At 52.1% G+C, this 18720-nt stretch overlaps 1 protein-coding gene across 1 annotated transcript in view; it reads left to right on the forward strand.

Annotated features, from left to right (window-relative positions):
* The first annotated feature begins 400 nt into the window (after positions 1 to 400).
* STX18 (syntaxin 18) overlaps positions 401 to 18720 on the forward strand; it is a 55473-nt gene continuing 37153 nt past the window's right edge. Inside the window, exon 1 of the mRNA XM_049789803.1 lies at positions 401 to 616. Within this exon, the coding sequence (XP_049645760.1) occupies positions 455 to 616 (162 nt within the window). The 5' untranslated portion in view covers positions 401 to 454. The remainder of the gene's footprint in view (positions 617 to 18720) is intronic.

Genomic DNA, 18720 nt, shown 5'->3' on the forward strand with positions numbered 1-18720 from the left:
CCCTTCCTTCTCCTCCTCCTCCTTCTTCTTCATCTTCTCCTCCTCTTTTCTTCTGTTTCTCCTCCTCCTCTTCTTTTTCTTCTTCTGTTTCTTCTCTTCTTCCTCTTCTTCCCTTCCTTCTCCTCCTCCTCCTCCTCCTCCTTCATCTTCTCTTCCTCCTCGTCTTTTCTTCTGTTTCTTCTCCTCCTCCTCCTCCTCTTCTTCTCTTCTTCCCTTCTTCCTCCTTCTCCTTCGCGTCCGTGCGTGGCGGCGTGGCCCGGGCTCCGAGCCCCGGGCCGGAACTCTTGTCGCGCGGAACCTTTGTCCTTCGCCGGCGGCGGCGTGCGTGCGTGCGTGCGGGGGGGGGAGGGTCCGTGGGCGGCCGGTCCCCCAGGCGACTTCCGGCGCGTCGCGGGCTGTGACGTGGCGGCGGGCGGCGGGGCCGGGGCGCGGGGCGCGGGGCGCGGGGGGCGGCATGGCGGCGGACATCACGGCGCTGTTCCGGGCGAGCGTGCGGACGGTGAAGACGCGCAACAAGGCGCTGGGCGTGAGCGTGGCGGCGGACGGCGGCCGCGACGAGCTCTTCCGCCGCAGCCCGCGGCCCCGGGGCGACTTCTCGGCGCGCGCGCGCGAAGTGGTGAGCGGGGGCGGGGAGGGGGCCGGGGGGGGGCGCCCCGGTCCCGGGCCCGCCGGCTTGGAGCGTTAGGTGGTCATGACAGGTGGAGCGAATGAATGCGTGAGCGAATGAATGAATGCATGCATGCATGAAAGCAAGCAGCGATGGATGGCGGGTGGATGGATGAGCCCCAGAGCGAATGTATGCGTGCGTGAATGAGTGAATGAATACTTGATGGAATGGATGAATGGACTGTGGGTCCTCAGAAGGAAACCTCGGGGCCCAGCGCAGAGCATTGCAGAGTCAAGACTGGGGGAACGAGTGAATGAATGAACGCATGGATGCATGAATGAATACAGGAACTGTGGGTCCTCAGGGCGAACCTCAGGGCCCAACTCAGAACATTACAGAGTCAAGACTGGAGGAGCAAGTGAGTGAGTGGATGGATGGACGAATGAATGAATGAATGATGAACTCTCTCAGGGCCCAACTCAGAACATTACAGAGTCAAGACTGGAGGAGCAAGTGAGTGAGTGGATGGATGAACGAATGAATGAATGAATGATGAACTCTCTCAGGGCCCAACTCAGAACATTACTGAGTCAAGACTGGAGGAGCAAGTGAATGAGTGGATGGATGAATGAATGAATGATGAACTCTGGATCTTTGAGGGAACCTCTGGACCCAGCTCGGAGTATTATGTAGTCAAGATAGGTGGAGGGAGTGAATGAGTGAATGAATGGACTCATTCCTTGGAGGGAACCTCAGGGCCCAGCTCGGAGCATTATGTACTCAAGACAGGTGGAGCGAGTGAATGAACGCATGAATGGATGGATGGATGAATAAATGAATGAATGAACGAACTCCAGGCCTCAGGGGAACCTCAGGGCCCACCAGCTTGGAGCATTCTATACTGAGCGAATGAATGCATGCATGAATGAATAAATGAATGAACTATAGGTCCTCAGAGGGAAACCTCAAAGTCTGGCTCAGACCATTGTGTAGTCAAGACAGGTGGAACGAGTGAATGAATGAATGAATGAATGAACTCTGGGTCCTCCGGAAGAACCTGAGGGCCTTGCTTGAAGCATTGTGTAGTCAAGACAGGTGGAGCAAGTGAGTGAGTGAATGAATGAATGCAGTCAGTGGGGTCTCAGGGGACGCTCCTCTGGAGAGACAACTTGGCCCCATGTAGCTCAGTGTTCTCAGCCCCTGGTATGGGTCCAGTTCGTGCAGAACCTGAAGCGTCTGCACTGGTGTCTGATCGTGCCTGATAGGAAAGAAAGCCTCTGAATTCCTCGCACACACGGTTCTGGAAAGTGCCACGGAAAGACCTTGCGGCTTAAATGTCTGGTTTCCTGGTGACTCACCCTCTGCTTGGCACCTTGTCCAATGCCTGGGCCTTTGTAACATTCAAGCCCCTTCCTTTTTACTTTTGTTTTGTTTTGGGGCTACACTTGGCCGTGCATAGGGCCTGCTCCTGGCTTTGCACTTAGAGGTCACACCTGGCTATGCTCCACGGGTGCTAGGATAGAACCCCATCAGTGAGTGCAAAGCAAGCATCCTCCCTTTTGTCCTATTGCTTCAACCTGACATTTTGTGACCGAATGGCATAAATGGGCAGCCCGCAAAAAGAGGGAAGGTTGGAGGAAGAGATGGGACCATGAGACAGTCAGGTCTTCAGCAAGAGCACCTGCCTGCTGGGTCACCAGTACTGTTGGAACCACGAGATCTCAGGCCTGGGTGGTGAAGTCTCGAGGATTTGGGGGGCACAAGGAAGAGAGTGGTGCCTTCTCCCTGGGTGCCCAGGAGGGCTCTGAGGAGGCTACAGGAAAGGTGGCTGGGACAGAGAGAAGCCACATAAGCTGTGATGCATGGCTGCTTTGCCTGGGACCATTAGGTTCTTCCCATCCAGGGATGGATTAGGCCTCACTGCCCCAACCACCCAGTGGTGCATTCATGTTGCATTGTTGTAAGTTGGTCTGGGAAGTCTGCTAGGGGCTCTCAAGAAAGCTGGATGAGCATGGGGATTTGAGGGGTGGGGGCTCGCAGAAATCCCATGTGTCTAGTGTGTGGCTCTGCAGTTGGCACCTGACCCCAGAGGCAGATGCTTTGTGGTAGAAAAAGCACTAAAAAAGGAGCCCTGAGGCCGGGTTGTTCAATCCTGCAACCCATTAGCAGTTTGATGTTAATAACTGTTTTCCGACCTTCATCCTATCAAGGGGTCTCTCTTTTTAGACACAAATCTCATCAAAAATCACACCTATCCCCCCTGCCCCCCCCCCAGCTGCTGGGATGAGTCGCTTCTTAGGAAGAGAAACTTGGGGCATCTCTCCGCACTCTTCTGTTCTGATGTCATTCTCATGGAAAACATGTGACACCCACAACTTGGATCAGGATTTTAGAGAGCCCACTTGACTTAGGACCCCTGACCTGATTTGGGACTTGTGAATGGAGTTAGCAGGAAGTGGCATGGAAAGCCTCCACTGTCCAGAGCCTGGAGTAGTGGAACTAATTGAGGGTGGCTTGTCAGACCTCTGACAGGGTCAGCATGCCCTGAGGGGTCTGGCTCCCACACTTGGCAGCAGGGTTGATGCTTGGATGGGTCATGGTGTCAGATTGCCACCGTTCAGCCAGAGGAACTCGTAATGCCTCTTGAGAAATGTTCGTTCTGCACTGTGAGAAGTTAAACTAATCTTGAGCCACTGGCACAGGGTCGCCATCTACCTGGTCAGTTGTGTCTTTTTATGTTTTTGTTTTTAGGGTCACACCTGGCAGCACTCAGGGGTTTACTCCTAGCTCTACGCTCAGAAATCACAACCTGGCTAGGCTCGGGGGACCATATGGGATGCTGGGATTCGGACCACCATTCTTCTGCATGCAAGGGCAAACACATACTACCATCCATGCTATCTCTCCAGCCCTAGTTATGTCTTTTTTGTTGGGTCTGGCTCCGCATTCTAATTCCCGTCTACACCTGCAGGCCAGCACCTGCTCTTTGTATTGGCAGTAATGACCAAGGTGGTTGGTAGTGGTTTCCAGCCCTCAGACTCCTCCCTGCATTCCAACACCGGTGGTTGGATGCCACGGATCTGAATTCCCCACACTTCATTGTCCATCCCAGGAGCACACGTTTGGGGTTTGGCTTAGCTGGTTGTCAGGCCTAAGGAAATTTAAGAAGGTAGGCAGAGAGTCCCAGACTTTCTCAGCCTGATCACTGCACCTTGCAGGATAACTACCTTTTTTTTTTTTTTTGGTTTATGAATTTGGGGCCACACCCGGTGACGCTCAGAGGTTAATTCTGGCTATGTACTTAGCAATCTCGCCTGGCTTGGGGGACCATATGGGACACCAAGAAATTGAACTGAGGTCCATGCCAGGCTAGCACGGGCAAGGCAGAATCTTACCACTTGTGCCACTGCTTCGGCTCTGACAGCTACCTTTTTTAAGTGAACAAAGTCCCCCCCACCCCCATTGCAGCCGAGGCTCCCTGGGCCCGTGGGTGGGTGGGGTGCAGTATTGTCCCTCTGGACATTCTGAGATCATGATGCATTTCCTGGATCCATGCCATGATCTAGTGGGTCCCAGCATTTCTGGCTCTTAATTGGGCTGAGTGGATCAGTGCTGTCACATTTCCATCTCTGCCTTGTAGCTTGCAGTTTTACTACTTTGGATCTATTTTTTTTTTGGATCTTTATTTTTAGTTATGTGAACAGTGATGCAAAGAAAGAGGATCTAGATCTTTCATGTCTCCCTACAGGGCTGCTTCTTGTATGTTATTCCTGCAGACATGTGACTCATGTTCACGTTTGCTGAGTTTATATGTATTCGATACCTCTCTCCCCATGAAATCACAAGCAAACACGACGTACACACATTGTAGAGTTGGGGGCGATGCATCCGCAGCAGAAGATGACACGGGGACTGGCTCTGCCACCTGCTTTGTGGAACAGCACGGCTCCCTGGGGGCAGAAAGAGAACCAGACTTGGCCCCTGTGAAGTGGGGGGGTGCAGGAGGCTGCCTCCTCTGTCCTTTGTTCCACTCAACAAGATGATGTGGGTTCTCTAATCTGCGGTGCCTATCGCTACCCCTGGAGAACCAGGCTAGGGTTCTCATCCTCCTCACATGGAGACCACTACACAAGGGTTTCTTGGGGGCTCTGAAGCCCTTGTTCTCTGGTACGGAGTTTGCTAAGCATTATGATAAGACAGACTGACAGATAGCAACTGGGCTGTGGCGACATCCTTGTGTGCGGGCAGACAGTGCTCTCTGCTGTGTGGACCATGAGCCCTGCTCCTTTCCCTCCGAGTCCTTTCGAGGATCCTTCGTTCACGTTGTCAGGGATGTTTTATCTCTGGGTGGGTGAGAGGATGGCCACGCCAGAGGGGCAGCCAGGACTGGGTAGTGCGATGTCTGCTGTGTTTAAACTCAGGCTGGCATCAAGCTCCATGGTGGGGTCTGGGGCAGGAAGGCCCGCTGTGTGCTTGCTTTGCTCGGGCTGAGCAGTGGCAGCCTTCGACAGTGGCTACCCAGCTGCCGTGAGAAAAGGTTTGTGAGTTGGAGGGGTGAATTTTCGTGGGCCAGGAGGTCTCCAGTAGCGAACCAAACGGAGCCAGTCAATGTGACTCAAGACAGAACAAAGGGGGAACCTTGGAGGGAGAACCAGATGGAGCCGGCATCTTGATCTCATCTTCAGATGCCCACAAGGACGCAAGGATGCTTTGCCTGGTTCCTGAGCCCTGGTGATGGGGCTTTAGAAGTTCAAGTCCTCTGGGCTGGTTCAGTGGGTGCCCTCCGGAGCCCTGGAAATGAGTGTGGCAGTTGGGGTTGGTCATACTGGCAGGCTGAACTCACAGAGTCTGCCTCCTCTCTCTCTCCTCCCCTCCCCTCCCTGGGCTGCCAGGCTGCCCTCTGTCTGCTGCGGGGGACTCAGGAAGAGTAGAGCCGGATGGAGGCCACAGGGATGTTTCAGGCCTGGCAGTGAGCGTGTTCTACGCCAGATAGCCTGTGTCCCTGTGGAGAAGTGGGGGGCACCCGTGGCCACTGGGGCCTTCCAGCCTCGGTTTCCACATTGGCTCAGTAGCCGAGATCAGGAAGCTGCAGCCTTTCCCATCCAGCCAATGTTCTGATCTCATGCGAGATAACAGGGAACCCCGAGACCACTGCCCATTAAATGGCATATTGCTTTTTTATCAGTTTTATTTCAGACAAAGCAGACATGGCCTTTGTGAGACATATATGTTGTTTGTTTCGTTTTGGCTTTTCAGGGAATAGATTATTGAGTTTCTGGCTGAAATTCAGGGCTCATAGAGGCTAAGAAATTGGCCGCCCATGCTTTGCCCTCACATCTTACTGGGCTTCAACACCAGTCACGATCCCGTCACCTGGGCAGGGCCTTTTTCCCTGTGCCTGGGGTGTGATCTTCAAGGATGTCCCTGGCCACCTCCCTCACTCACATAAGTGGCGCCCACCTCCCGCTCTGCACCCGCTTACCCAGTACCCTCTGGGACATGCTGTCACCTTCATACAGTTAACACTGGTCCCCCTACTCTGGATTCGCAAACCCCCAGACACCACTGGAGTGTCGATGCCAGAGAGCATCAGGGTCACAGGACCCATCATTGTGCTGGCAGTAAAGTGGCTCAGCTCCACAACTGAACTCCAAAAGAACCTGATGGCCACCAAGTCTGCCCAGGTAGACTAGCTGGAGCTGGCAGCTCTGAGGCAAATTTGGAATGGGAGTGGGGGAGATTTTCTCCTTTCTGCCTGAACACACGGCAGCCCATAGCCTCCCCCAACACCCTCCCACAGTAATGGCCCAGTTCCTCTACTGAACAATATCAAACTGCCACGCCACCAAATGTTCCAGCTCCAGAGCTTCTGGAGTGACATCAGGAGCTTCATAGTAGTGTCAGCCCAGTACAGTCATCACAGATCTAAGAGAAAGCTGCATGGAGGGCCGGGGAGATAGCACGGCAGTAGGGTGTTTGCCTTGCACACAGGGGATCCAGGAAATGGTGGCTCAAATCCTGGCATCCCATATGGTCTCCCGACCCTGCCAGGGGCAATTTCTGAGTGCAGAGCCAGGAGTAACCCCTGAACGCTGCCAGGTGTGACCCAAAAACCTAAAAAAAAAAAAAAAGGAAAGTTGCATGGAAGCCTACCACGCCCCGTGAATCCAAACAGGAGCACAGAAGTCTCCACCAGTGCCAGCCAGTAAGTCCTCAAACAATGACTTTAGTAACACCATTGAGAGGTACAACAATGATCACAGATCAGCCTCATTTATCTGAGTTTGGATAATTCCACTGGCCTTTGTGCTGTACCAAACAATACGAAATAAATTTGTTGCCCGCGAGGGAGCAGGCTGGGGTGGTGGTGGGAAACGGTGTTAGGCCACTTAATACACGAGACAACTGTATTTTGAATGACTTTGTAAATCACAGTCACAGCATTCAAAAATAACTTTATTTTAAAGGCTCAGGCTCACTGATACTCAGTGAATGGCCTGGAATGAGTGAATGCGTGATTGATCTAGCTGATTTTTATCTCCGGGTCTTGCAGCTCTAACATGTGATTCGACTTGATTCCCAGCTCAGCTTCACAGTCGTTGTCGTCCCTGGAGCGCACTTGAAGCAAAGCCTGGTTCCGCCCGAGTCCAGTTCCCAGCTCCTCTGCTGGACCTTGTTCAAGCCGAGTCCCAGTTTGGTTACTAGGCAGGCAGATTCGAGTCTGGGGAGGCAAACACAGTCCAAGCTCAGACATCCCTGCTTCAACCTGGCCCCCTCAGGCTGCCCACGGAGACTGTGTGGAGCTTGAGTGGGTGGCCTCTGCGAGGCTTTTCCCAAGAATTGGTTTTACCTAGGGTTTCTTGTGTTACAGAGTGACACAGAGGCCAGATGGGAACAAGTGAGATGGAACTGGGACCCAAGCAGTACCGGGCAGGGAACTGGGATGCGGGCGGGAGAGCAGGTTGAGTCAGCGAGAGCTGGTGCCCAGGCTGGATTCGGTGCTGCCTGTTTGTGGCAGTGAGGTTTCACTGGACTATGAGCCTGTTCATGTACAGAATACAGAATGGCAAGGTTGGAGTGTGCAGTGGCCTGCCAAGCCCCAGGACGTCGTGTCTCGCCCTTCAGGCCATGTTTGCTAGTCCTTGGACTTAGGAGCTGGGACCCTGCTGGTGTGACAGTCAAGCTGGGCTCAGCCTGGTGCCAGGAGGAGGCCCTCGGGGAAGATCTGGCAGGAGCTGGTAGGCTGGTGGCATTAAATGCGACAAGAATGTTTGGTACATACTTGGAAGGGGCTCCTCCGCCAACCACCAGGGTTCCTGGTGCTAAGAAGGGAAATCACTTTCGAGTGACTTCGTCCAAGGCAGTTACAGGGCCCATCGCCGTCCCTTGAAGCTGGAATACGACTTCTGGTGCTCCGCCTTTCTCAGCCCTCAGCGAGGCAGGTCGTTGTTCAGGGCCTAGTGGACATTGGCATTTAAGACAGGCGTCCCCTGGTGGACATCCCTCTTGCCCTAGGCTTCCCGGGAGGCCTGTAATGGGGAGAAGAACAGGAATTCGGCAAATGGCTCCTCTTAGCCATTTTTTGTTTGCTTGTTTTGTTTTGTTTTGGGGCCACACCTGGCGGCGCTCAGGGATTATTTCTGACTACGCTCAGAAATCTCTCCTGGCAGGCTCAGGGGACCATATGGGATGCAGTGATCGAACTTGTGTCCGTCCTGGGTCTGCTGTGTGCAAGGCAAACACCCTACCACTGTGCTACTGCTCTGCCCCTTGGCCATTTTTCTGCTGCAGACAGCTGAATCTTCTAAGGTGATGTCTCCTCTGCCTCTCCAGCCAGGAGCCCGGGTCTTCTGCCTTCAGGCAGTCACCCTATTAAGGATAAATAATAAAATCCCTGGTGATGTTTCTCTGGTGGCAGGGCTATGGGAATGGGATCCCAAGTCATGCTTCCCTGGTGGTCCTCCCAGGAATTCATTCATCCCAGCTGGATGCTCCAGGTTGTCAGTGGCCTCCAAGTCCCCTCGGGCTCTCTCTGGTGGATGAAGTAGCCCTGGGGAAGGGGACAGGGAGTTCCTGTAGAGACGAATGACCACTGGAATGTGTGAGGTAACAGGCGAGGTGTGAAAGGAACTTCCTTACTGCTGACCAAAGCAAACAAGGAACCTGAGGAACAGAGGCTCCTATATCATTTGGACTCGGTCAGAGCCTGCTTTGCCCCCACTTCTCACAGCTGTGGCGGCTTCTGCCCCATCGCCAGCCCCCTACGTCTCTCTCACAGATGCCCACCATGGAGCCTTCGTTCAGGGGACCCAGGAGCTGTGACCCAGGGTACGGGTCCCATATACCTCTTTCCTGGGCCCTGGACAGGTAGATGTTTGGGGGTTCTCCACCAAGTCAGCATCATGGTTTGGACTCTGCAGGGCCCAAGGAAATTGTCTTTCCCATGATCGGAACCTTTCCTGGGGATTGTTCTGTTTGCTTTGTGAGGTTGCACGTCTAGTGCACTTTCAAAAACATGTTTGACCTGGTAGTGATCCTGTGTTTCATCACAGACTGGTCATCTGGGCATATGGGGGCTGGTCTGATGATTTTCCCATTGATCGTGAAAAGAGTAAGTGCTCATTAAACAATTGGGAGAGTCACATGGTGCGGTGTGGACTGGCAGCTGTTCTGTTCCCACTGCGGTGGCTCTTTCTCACTGGCCTTGCCCTCTAAACAAGCACCTTTCTTCTCTGTGCCGCTGTGTAGCCCAGACTCCCGCCCCTCATTCCCCTTTGGACTCACAATGTGTGCACTTCGTCCTCTGTTATGCTCATGGGTCTTTCCCACCTATTCCCCTGACCATCCAGGTATGACCACCAGCCCCTACTGCCTTCTTTACCTCCATCACACCAAGCTCTTTAGGTCACTCTCCCTGCATCTCTGTTTTAAATAAAGTCCCTTCCGACCAAACTGCCCTCAGGTGCATAATGTCTTACAACAAAAAAGCAATAAATAAATACGTTCACCTTTCTTGTTTCCTGATGAATCTCTTCTCAAATACAAAACAAATGTTTCCTTAGCTGTTCTCTAAGGCACTTGGGTGGGTACAGAGCCTGGGAAAGGAGGTGAGGGACAGAGGAGGTAAGGGATGGAGGGCCAGGAGCACCCCTCTTCGAGGCACCAGGGGCTTCCAGGCAGATCCGAGCAGGGCTTCTGTTCCCGGGAGCTGGAAGCACGGAGACCAGTTAATGCCCACTTCACACCCAGTGGCCATGCGCTGTTAGCCGCAAAAAGTGCTTCTGGAGTCCCAGGTGTGAAGAAGGCCAACATCTTGCTTGAAAAAACCAGAGCCTTCTAGTGTGATAAAGACTGGAAAAAAATGGAAACTCTACTGTATGTGTTCAGGAGAGGAAACGGGGCCCAAAAGAAACCAACCGACAGGCTGGGTGCCACTTCCTTCAGAATTCCAGCACAACTTTAGTGTTGGCTTGGTGGCAAAACTGGGGGATAGGGGCCGGCTCCTGGTTCTGTGCTCACAGGATGCCCTAGATCTTGTTCCAGGAAGAACTGGGTCTTCTGCCTGCAGAGCCAGCACCCCCCCAACAGAACTTGTGAGAGGAGGCTGGGTCACCCTGAGGACTAATTCCCTGGAACTGTGATTCTCGAAGCTGTTCCCTTCCTGAGTGGGAGGGAAGTGGGACATTCTTTGGGGATAATTGGGGGTAATTGGTTAGCTCTTGGAAACAAGAAGTGCCTTTTTTACTTCTTAAATCCTTATTGCTTCCTTAACCACCTGCAAATGAATGTCTAGATAGACTAAAGATTTCATTGTGAAAGAAAATTATGAATAAACGAACATGTTGAGCTTTTCAGCTGCAGGTCACCCACTTTTAAGCAGGTGCCATGGGGCAGCTCTCCCAGGCTTTCACCTCTTACGTGCCCCACATGCTCAGAAGCAACAGGTCGGTGCTGGACCAGACGGAAGCCTGCATCCCTGACCCCAGAGGGCCTGCTCAGAGCATGGCAGCCACATAACACAAGTATTGCCCATGCCAGACACTGTCACACCAGAGCTCAGTGGTAGGGCATGTGTTCTGGGCTCAGCCCCTGACATGTCCTTGCCCCAAAGACAGAACTCCACATACAAACCCAAATGGCCCTGGGAAATGATGACTAGAAGGGCATATGCCAGCAAGCAGTGGCTCTTTGGGGTTAGAGGTCTACAGCCAGCGATCTTTTTCTATTTCAGCCATCCTGAATTTCTTTATTAAGCGCATTTTACTTGTGAAGTGAGCAAAAGGGAATGTGTGAAACTCCCAGCTGATGAGTGTTTATTTGCTGTGGCAGAAAGGGGAGAAGAGTGAACGACTTTGGATTAGAAAAATGTCCCAGTAAGCAGGATCTAATGATTTGTGCTCCACAAGTGTGTGTGTGTGTGAGGGGGAAGGGGGAGCTGAAGTTCACAAAGTCTGTGGTGACCCCCTTTCTATAACTCCGCCGTGTTTTTGCTCTAGAACTTCTTCTCTGTATGGTTCCAGTTTCATTCTATGAGCCAAAGCGAGCACTGCTCTAGAACTTCTTAACCCAGCGGAGGAAAAGAGCCCCACGTGCTGTGCTGCTGTTTCACTCTCTATTGCTGAGAAAGAACGAACGGTGGCCACAGCAGCCACTTGCTGAGCACCTCTTCTGCGTGGCACTGGGCAGAGAGCTGGATCATTCTTGTGATCTCTCTTGCAGGGTAGCAGCCTTAAGAATCTGAGTTGGCCCACAAAGGGATGGGGTCTGGCCTGTGTCCACAGCTCCGCTCTCTGGTGATCTCCTGGCTGGCGTGTCATCACCACCCATTCTGAGGAAACAGATCTTGGTACCCAAAAGCATGGGTATTTGAAGGTGTCCGGCATTCTCTCGGGGCCCAAAGCTGTCCCCCAAGCTGCCTTTGCTTTAGAGCGTCAGTGACCTAGTGGTGAGCCAGCTACCTGAGGTTGCCTTGGGCTCTGCCTTCTGCCTTGGAGAAGCGTCTTCGGTTTCCATTTGTATGGAGAAAGAAGGACCCCAACCCATACCCTTGCTTTGAGACCAGTGAAAATGGCACTGTTCTGTTATGTCTTTGGGGGCATCATTGTGTTCTGTTTGTCTGAGGGTCGTCTCCTGGACTCCAGAACTGAGGTCTTTCCCTGTGGCTCTGGATCTCCCCACAGGCTTCTGGGAAGGTGGGAGCTGGCTGGGGTCCTGCAGAATTTGGTACTAAGTCTGAACCAGCAAGCAGTCTGCATGCCAAGTACAGACTGTGGTCCATCCCTGTGTTTGCTGCGGTGGGAACATGTGTTTAGATCCTCTGTGGACCCCAGTACACCCACTGTACACCAAAGGGGAGATCAGAGTGTGAGCGCTTGCTCCGGTCCAGGACACCACACCTGCAGGAGGGCCCCTGCCCTGCTCCCAGGAAGGTCTCCGATGCCATTGCTGCTAAATGAGCATCAGTGCACGGCCAGTCTCCAGCTCATGAATCCCCCAAAGCGCCGTTCGTTCGTCTGTAGCAGTGGGAACAGCTTCTCAAGTCTGTGGTGGTTGCTATCCTCACCATTGTAGGAGCAGAATGTGATGGTTGATTGGAAACTTTTCGCGTTCCCGGTTTTAACTCTTTCCCCTTGAAAGAAAGAAGGAAAAAAAAAAAAATAAAACAACTACCAGAAATGGGTCCCCAGCATGGTGGGGTGCCTTATAGCCCTAATTGACTCCAGACTTAGAGGCCGCGGTTTGTAAGCCAGCACTGACAAGAGGAAGTGGAACAGCAATGAAATTTGGGGAAGGAAGACAAAACAGTCACCCCAGGGAAGTGCTGGGATTCCGGGCGCTCAGGAGTGAGTGGCATTCTGGGAATGTCTTGAAAGGAGAGCCTGGACCTTTCAGTACCCAAGGGGGTTCTCTTCTTCCTTCTTCTCCTTCTCTTCTTCCTTTCTTTCTCTTTCTAAGGCCCTGCTGGTGCTTGGTGCGGTTTGCTACAAGCCTGCTTGCCTTCTAGACTTTTCCACCACTCCTGCTCTAGGAACCGCATCACAGTCCCCCTAAAGCCAGCCTCCAACCCCCAAGGTGGACCTGGGGGTAGTTTCTGCTCACAGAATCAGATCTATGAGCACTTGTCTTCACTGACCCTCTTAGTTTTGACTCTATGTCTCTGCTTCCTGGTTAACCTCAGACCCTGAGGTAGGGTGAGGGGGACTTTTTTTTCTTCCTGAACCCACTGTGACCACGGGGACCTTTCAGACTGCTCCTGAACTCAGGGATAAAGCCCCAGTGCCGAGGTCTCTGTGCAGCTAGCAGACCCACACCCCACTTTTCCACCAGGGTTTTTACCTTGTCCACGGCAGGCCCTCCGTTCTCCAAGTCTGGCCCTGCCTTCTGGGCTTTCTGGCCAGCTCTCTGCTGCTGAAATGACAGACTCGCCTTTGGGCCTCGACTGCTATCTATTCACTGGAAGGTGGAAGGACACTGGGAGCCTGCTGTGGGCTCCCAGATTCCAAGGGAGCTGGGTTCCAGGTGCAGCCAGCCAGTGACAGCCACTACATTCCTGATCACTATGCTTGTTGCTTAATTCTCCAACGCCGTGTCACCACAAAAGCCCTTGTGGTCTGTGCGGGGGGGGGGGGGGGGGGGGGGGGAGGGTGGGGGGGAGGGTCAGCCCTATGGCCCTTTAGGGCTGCCATCTCTGCTGCCCTCAGCTATTCCTGCTGCTGCCTTCAGGCTGCATAGCCCCATTGTGTCTGTCTACACACAAACACACACACACACACACACACACACACACGCACACGCACACGCCCGCCTGGTGTGACCCAGGACAGGGATCCAGCCAGTGGCCTGGGAATGTCTCTGGGAGACAGTGGCAAGCAGCAGCCTTCAATCTTGAGGTCGTACTGAGAATCAGCCTGACCCCGGGTGATTTTTCAACCTCCCTGGACTGCAAAAGTCCAGTGTTTCGAAAGTCCAGATTTCTTTCATCCTGAAGAGCTCTTGTGTCCCAGCGCCCCCAAGGCCGCTTCCCTGTGCCGCCTCCAGCCTCATAGTGAAATGTAAATCAATTTCTTCCAATTCTTCTCCCTGTGAAATTGGAGAACAGCTGTTTAGTCACCTCCTTATAAATAACCCTTCAACAAGTTAAATTGCCTCCAGGACTTGCTTTCTCCAGATTAAATTATCCCAAAGCCTTTTCTCTTTCTCATAAAGCCCTTTTCAAAAAGCAGCATTCATTATTTTTTATTTCTCTTTCGAGCTCTTTATAAAACTTTCTTTTCATAACCGAGCTTGGAGGATGCCCTCGGAGCTGGCTGGCTGCTGCCCGTCGGGGTGGACGCGCCTTGCCCAGAGCGCCTGCCGCAGCCTGCGGGGGAGGGGGCGTGGACGGTCCCCCATTGTCTGCCGCCTTTAACTTGTGGTCCCCTCTCTGCCCTCTCCTTGTTTTGTTTCCCTTTTCTGTGCATATTTTTCCCTTCCAGTATGCGGCTCGATTCTGTTAGTTCCCACACACACTAGCACACTGTATCTGCAGTCTTCTGGTTACAAGTTGCAGAGACCAGTGCAAATTAGCTTAACTGATCAAGGGAAGTGATTGACTGGTATCGCTGGAAAATCTCGGAATCTAGGGAGAAGACTTCCCCTCTGTTTGGCAGAACCTGGGGACAGAGCCGTGAGGTTTTGGGGGTTTTGTTTGTTTGTTCTTCTTTTTTATTTCTCTGCCCTTTCTTGGGCAAGCCTCTGGCCCAAAGCTTCTCCAAGTTCCAGCCCTTCCTTTCCCCGGTCCCACACGCAGAGCAGCAGAGAACCTTGGCCTGAGATGCCTTCCAGAATCTTAGGTCTGGGGGAGCCTTGCTAGTTCAGGAAGTCCCAACTTGGCAGCCTGGAGTTTCTTAGGAAGGGCCCCTTGGTGCGGACCAAGGCCTTGTGAACGCCAAGTTTTCCCCTTGAGATCATGGGAGGAAGCCTGGTGGTGGTGTCTACCAACAGTGTCCCCAGCACACAGACTATTGTGTCTCTGTGCTTGGCCCTTTAACCTGGGGACTGGCCAGAAAGGTCTTCCCTGGGCTCCACTGGGTCCTGGGCAGTGGGAGAAAGACAGGAGAGCATGTGCGTTGAGAATAACAAAGCTCCGGGCCAGGTCACAGGGCAGGGCTGGGAGAAGTGGGGTTCCTCCCAGGGGAGGGAGTCCCAAGCTGCAACCTGAAGGCTAAAGGTGAGTTCACTGCTAGTGCAACGAAGGGTCTATGGTGGGGGCTGTGCCATTCCTCAACTATGGAGTTGTGAGCCCAGAGGGCCCAGCAGGCAGCAAGGATGAAAAGGAACAGAGCTTCAGAACTGCTGCTGGCCTGAGTCTGTTAAAGAAGAGCCCAGGCCTCCGCTCAGCCCAGGTGCATTCCAAGGAGGAGAAGAAGCAAGTGTTGGGCGAAGGGATGGTGACCCAGCTGGGTGGGTGTCCATGGGGACTCCATTCTCACCACGGGGCCTGCTGGGTTCCCACTTGGGCATGTGCTTCTCGGGCCCTGAGAGCTGTAGGCAGGGACGGGCAAGATGGAGCTTGGAGGAGGAGGAAAAGGAGGAGGTGGGCCAGACCTTCATCCCTTCGGAGTGTTTTGTGTGTGAGGAGCATGGCCGACAGTGGACCAGAAAGCGAGCCTTGAGCTCTTCGATGAGAGGAAGGGTGCGCCTATGAGGCTGGACACAGTGAGTGGGGGCACTTGGGTGCCACAGCAACAGACCGAGGAAGGAGGTCTGTGTGCCTGTGTCCTACCCTGCCCTCGCCCATCTCTGTCTCTGTCACAGGTTGCCATGGGCCAGTTGGTCCAAAACAGCATTAGTTGAACTGAACATATGCTTCTGAGAACCCGGGACTCCTGGAGCAGTGCAAGGATCTGCCGCCTTTGAGGTTTTCCAGGTTATTTATTGGACTGTTCTGCTGGCCGTGAAGTTGGCCCCTGATTGTGAGGCCTTTTTATGCCTTTGATTCTTCCACACTTGGCCTCATTGTAAAGTCGTCCCTAGTGCCTCGTCGTAGCACACTGTGGTCCTGGCAATTTTTTTCTCTTTCGGAGAAGCCTCCTTCCCCAGAATCTTCCCTCCGGCTCTGGAATGCTGTCTTTGCGGCGCCCCCAAATTCTGGTCCGTTGCTGGCATGTGACTTTTAATCAGACTCCTTTTTCTCGTCCAGCAGAGGACTTGGCAGCATCCGAAACTCCTCTCCATTATGGTCAGGCATATGAACTTGCCGTCTTGGCTCCTTCCTCTTCCATTTTCCCAAGTAAATGTCTTGAACCGCTGATTAGATCTTTGCGTCCACAATAACATAAGCAGGCATGCGGCTGAAATCTGATTTGAAGGAGCATTGTCCATAGGCCCAGGGCCCAGGCCTCCGAATCTGGGGCTCCAGATTCGGGTACAAGCGTGTTGGGGGGAGGGGCGTGAGCTCGTGACCGAGTCTGCGACACTCACGGACCCAGACGTCGTGTGTGTTCGCTGTTAAATGAGTTTGGGTGGGTCACTTGCTTATTATGAACACAAACACGGATGCTAACCACTGCCATGTGAAAGGAGAACGGGCGATAGTGATGAAAACCATTTAATGATTAGTGAGGAAACAAATATTGTTTAATGAAAATAAAAACCATGTCGAAAGGGCCTAATGCTGACTTTTGGAAATAGAACCATGTTGCGGTCTCTTGTGTACCCTCTGTCCCGTACAGTAGATATTGTTTAAAATTGCTTGGGAACTGGGGCTTGCAATTGTGAGCCTGGAATGTCCTGCAGATAATTAAGTTGTGGTCAGGCTTTGGAAAAATAAAAAGTTCTCGAACTATGATTTTATAAACATGCTACAATAACATTTCTTTATATTTAACAGTTTCTTATAGAAAGCCGATACTCTCATGAGGCATTGATTAAAGGTAAGACATCAAGAAAGAAAAAATATTAAATTAAAACTTCACTTAGGATGTTGACAGTTGGCTTGTAATATTAAACAGATGTGTATGTTCCCGGGGATAGTTCGTCTTTCTGAACTGAATTGCTAAGTTGTGTTTTTTTTGTTGTTGTTTTAATGACAACTACAAATTTTTGATCAGTTAATAATTTTAAATGGCCTTTCTACAATCGGAGCCCCTCTCCGGTCTGTAATGATTGGTGAAACCTTTGCTGCCTCTTCTAAAGCCTTTCATTTTCTTTCTTCTTCTTTTCCACTCCCGGGTACCCCCCCACCCTCATTCCTCCCCGCCCCCGTGCAGCTTAACTGGGCTCTTCTGATTTCATGATGCATTCTTGGAGGCTGATTCCTTGAAATAATTTTGGGATCATTGGATGGAATTCCACCCTTTCAGATTTATGTCTGTCGCTGACTCGCATATGAGTTTCACGTTGGCATGTGAGCATACCCGTTGACCTACATTGTGGTATTGTGTTTGTGTGGTCAATTGTGAAGGCTTCGGGATCCTTCTGCAGAGCCAGTAGAGCACATCCGGCCGTTCCAGGCTACGAGCCGCAGAGCCCGAGATCTGGTGGGGAGGGACCTAAGGGCAGCCAGGCCTAGCAGGGGGTTGGGCGCCCCCCCCCCCCTCGCCGCCTCTAGTCCAGCCATGGTGCGACTGCCATGGGTACCAGGGAGGCGTCGGCTGGGAGAGATTTTTGCCTCCTGAAATTCTTCACGTCCATTTGTAAGACCAGATAGAGACTCTTTGTTATTGAGTTTGGTGACGCTTTTGTTTAAATTAAGTCTTGGCCGCGGTAACATCTCTTGTTTCCTGAAAGATGCTTTCCGTAGAGTTCTAGATTCATCTGGAAGAGCAGTTTGGCCAATTTAGGCAGGTTTATTTCTGTTGGAGTCCTGTCTGTTTGCAGAGGCTTCTCTGGGGGATCAGGATATATATATATAATGTTTTTTCCTCCTGCAGAGTTCCTTTGGGAAGCTCTGACTTGGGCCTGTGTGTAGGGAAGATGTTTCTCCTGAGTCCACGGGCCACCCTGGCTCATGTGATTCACCATGCAGGATCTGAGCCTCAGGAACCAAGAGCAAACTTGACTGTGGAGTCAGTGAGCACAGTATTAGTGGTAGCCTGTGCACTGCTTGACTGTGACTGTCTGTTCTTTTTCTCTGATAACATAGTTTTTAATGTCCTAAGGCTTTTTAATACACGTGTTTATTTTTAAATACAACTGAATTTTTATATAAAAAGATTTGATGAGCATCCCTTTCAGGTGCCCAACTTTTGTTCTCTCTCTTGCTCTTTCACAATTATTGTTTTATACTTTGTGCGTGCAGAAGGAAGGGAGCAAATGTAATCGAATCACTACCATATTATTCTAGAAATTGAATTACTGACGAGAATTTTGAGCTCCCTGCAAAAGTACAATAGAGATGTAGCGTATTTGTAACTTTAGAAAGATCTGTTCCTTTTAACGGAGGACTGGAAAACTGGTAAAATTACTCTCTGGTGAGGTTCCTATCAGTTAAACCTCTAGAGGCTTTAGGTCTCGTCTTTCTCATTTTCTCGCAGTGCTGTGCTGTGAAGGAGAGTTGTCAATATTTGGAATAGCTCTCTAACCAAAGTCAGTAGTATCAGACTTCAGTAGGACACGCTGTCCTATTTTGCCCTGTCACTGAGTGCTGCATAAGCCGAAGGACAGTCCCAGGTGGAGGTTTTGGCCCTGCTCCTGTCCTGGGTCCTTCTTCTGCCTCTCAGGGCCACCCCTGTGCCTGCTGCTCCCCAGGTAGAAAGGCTAAGCTTTTGGTCTCCCTGAATTTTGAGTGTTTCATAACTGCCATGAAGGAAGGGAATACAAATGCAGCAAATGCAGTTCAGAAGCAAACCTGGCCATCCTTTTTGCTTTCTGGGCACACTTGGCAGCACTCTGGGATTATTCTTTGCGCTCAGAAGTTGCTCCTGGCAGGCTCAGGGGACCATATTGGATGCCAGGGATAGAACCCAGATTGGCCTTGTGCAAGGCAAATGCCCTGCCCGCTGTGCTCTTGGCCCAGTCCCCCCTGAGCTGCTTTCATCTTCTAAAAATGCCATTGATCCTCCCTGGGTCTCTGTTGGGTACTGAGCTCTGGGCCATGTTTCCGATAAGCCTGGTGGGAGGCCTCCCTGGCC

This window comes from Suncus etruscus, chromosome 16 (assembly GCF_024139225.1).
Source record: "Suncus etruscus isolate mSunEtr1 chromosome 16, mSunEtr1.pri.cur, whole genome shotgun sequence".
Classification (NCBI taxonomy): Eukaryota; Metazoa; Chordata; class Mammalia; order Eulipotyphla; family Soricidae; genus Suncus; species Suncus etruscus.